The 605-nt window shown below is 74.5% G+C and overlaps 1 protein-coding gene across 1 annotated transcript in view; it reads right to left on the reverse strand.

The window, feature by feature from the left end:
* The window catches only part of C1QL3 (complement component 1, q subcomponent-like 3), an 8,483-nt gene extending 8,228 nt beyond the window's left edge, over window positions 1–255 (reverse strand). The window contains exon 1 of the mRNA XM_015423745.1: window positions 7–255. Within this exon, the coding sequence (XP_015279231.1) occupies window positions 7–255 (249 nt within the window). The remainder of the gene's footprint in view (window positions 1–6) is intronic.
* Window positions 256–605: the final 350 nt, after the last annotated feature.

Genomic DNA, 605 nt, shown 5'->3' on the forward strand with positions numbered 1-605 from the left:
CCCCGGCGGGCCGGGCTCTCCCGGGGGCCCCCGCGGCCCGGCCTTCCCCGGCCGGCCGGCCTCGCCCTTGGGGCCCTGGATGAAGGTGGGCAGGGACTGCATGAGGCCGCGGTCGGGCGTGGCCGCCGTGCTGGGCGCCTTGGTGCCGCCGTAGGGGTCGCACACCATCCGGCAGGTGCCCAGCATCTCGTAGTGCGCCGACGTGCCGGCCGAGCTGACCAGCACCGGGATCAGGATGACCAGCAGGAGCACCATGACCACCCCCAGCGCGCCGGCCGCGATCAGCCGGCGCCTGCTGCCCACCAGGCGGCTCAGCGCAGGGCGATCCTCTTGCCTGCCTTTGGACAAAATCTTGATGGCGGGACGGGCACCTCCTGGAGCCGAAAACACCGCGGGGCAGCCTCCCCGCGTCCCTGGGGGCTTCGCGCCCTCCTCGGCCTCCCGGCGGCGGGGAGGCGCGCCCGGGCAAGTGTCCTTCGCCAGATCCCCGACTGGGGCACCTGTGGCTGCCGCCGCCGCCGCCGCCGCTGCTTCCCCCGCCGAGGAGCCTCTCGCACTTTTATGCTGCTGCCGGCGATCGACTTTTCCCCCCCGCCTGTGCCAGC

Source organism: Gekko japonicus, unplaced genomic scaffold, assembly GCF_001447785.1.
Source record: "Gekko japonicus isolate JY-2015 unplaced genomic scaffold, Gekko_japonicus_V1.1 scaffold94, whole genome shotgun sequence".
In the NCBI taxonomy this organism is placed as follows: Eukaryota; Metazoa; Chordata; class Lepidosauria; order Squamata; family Gekkonidae; genus Gekko; species Gekko japonicus.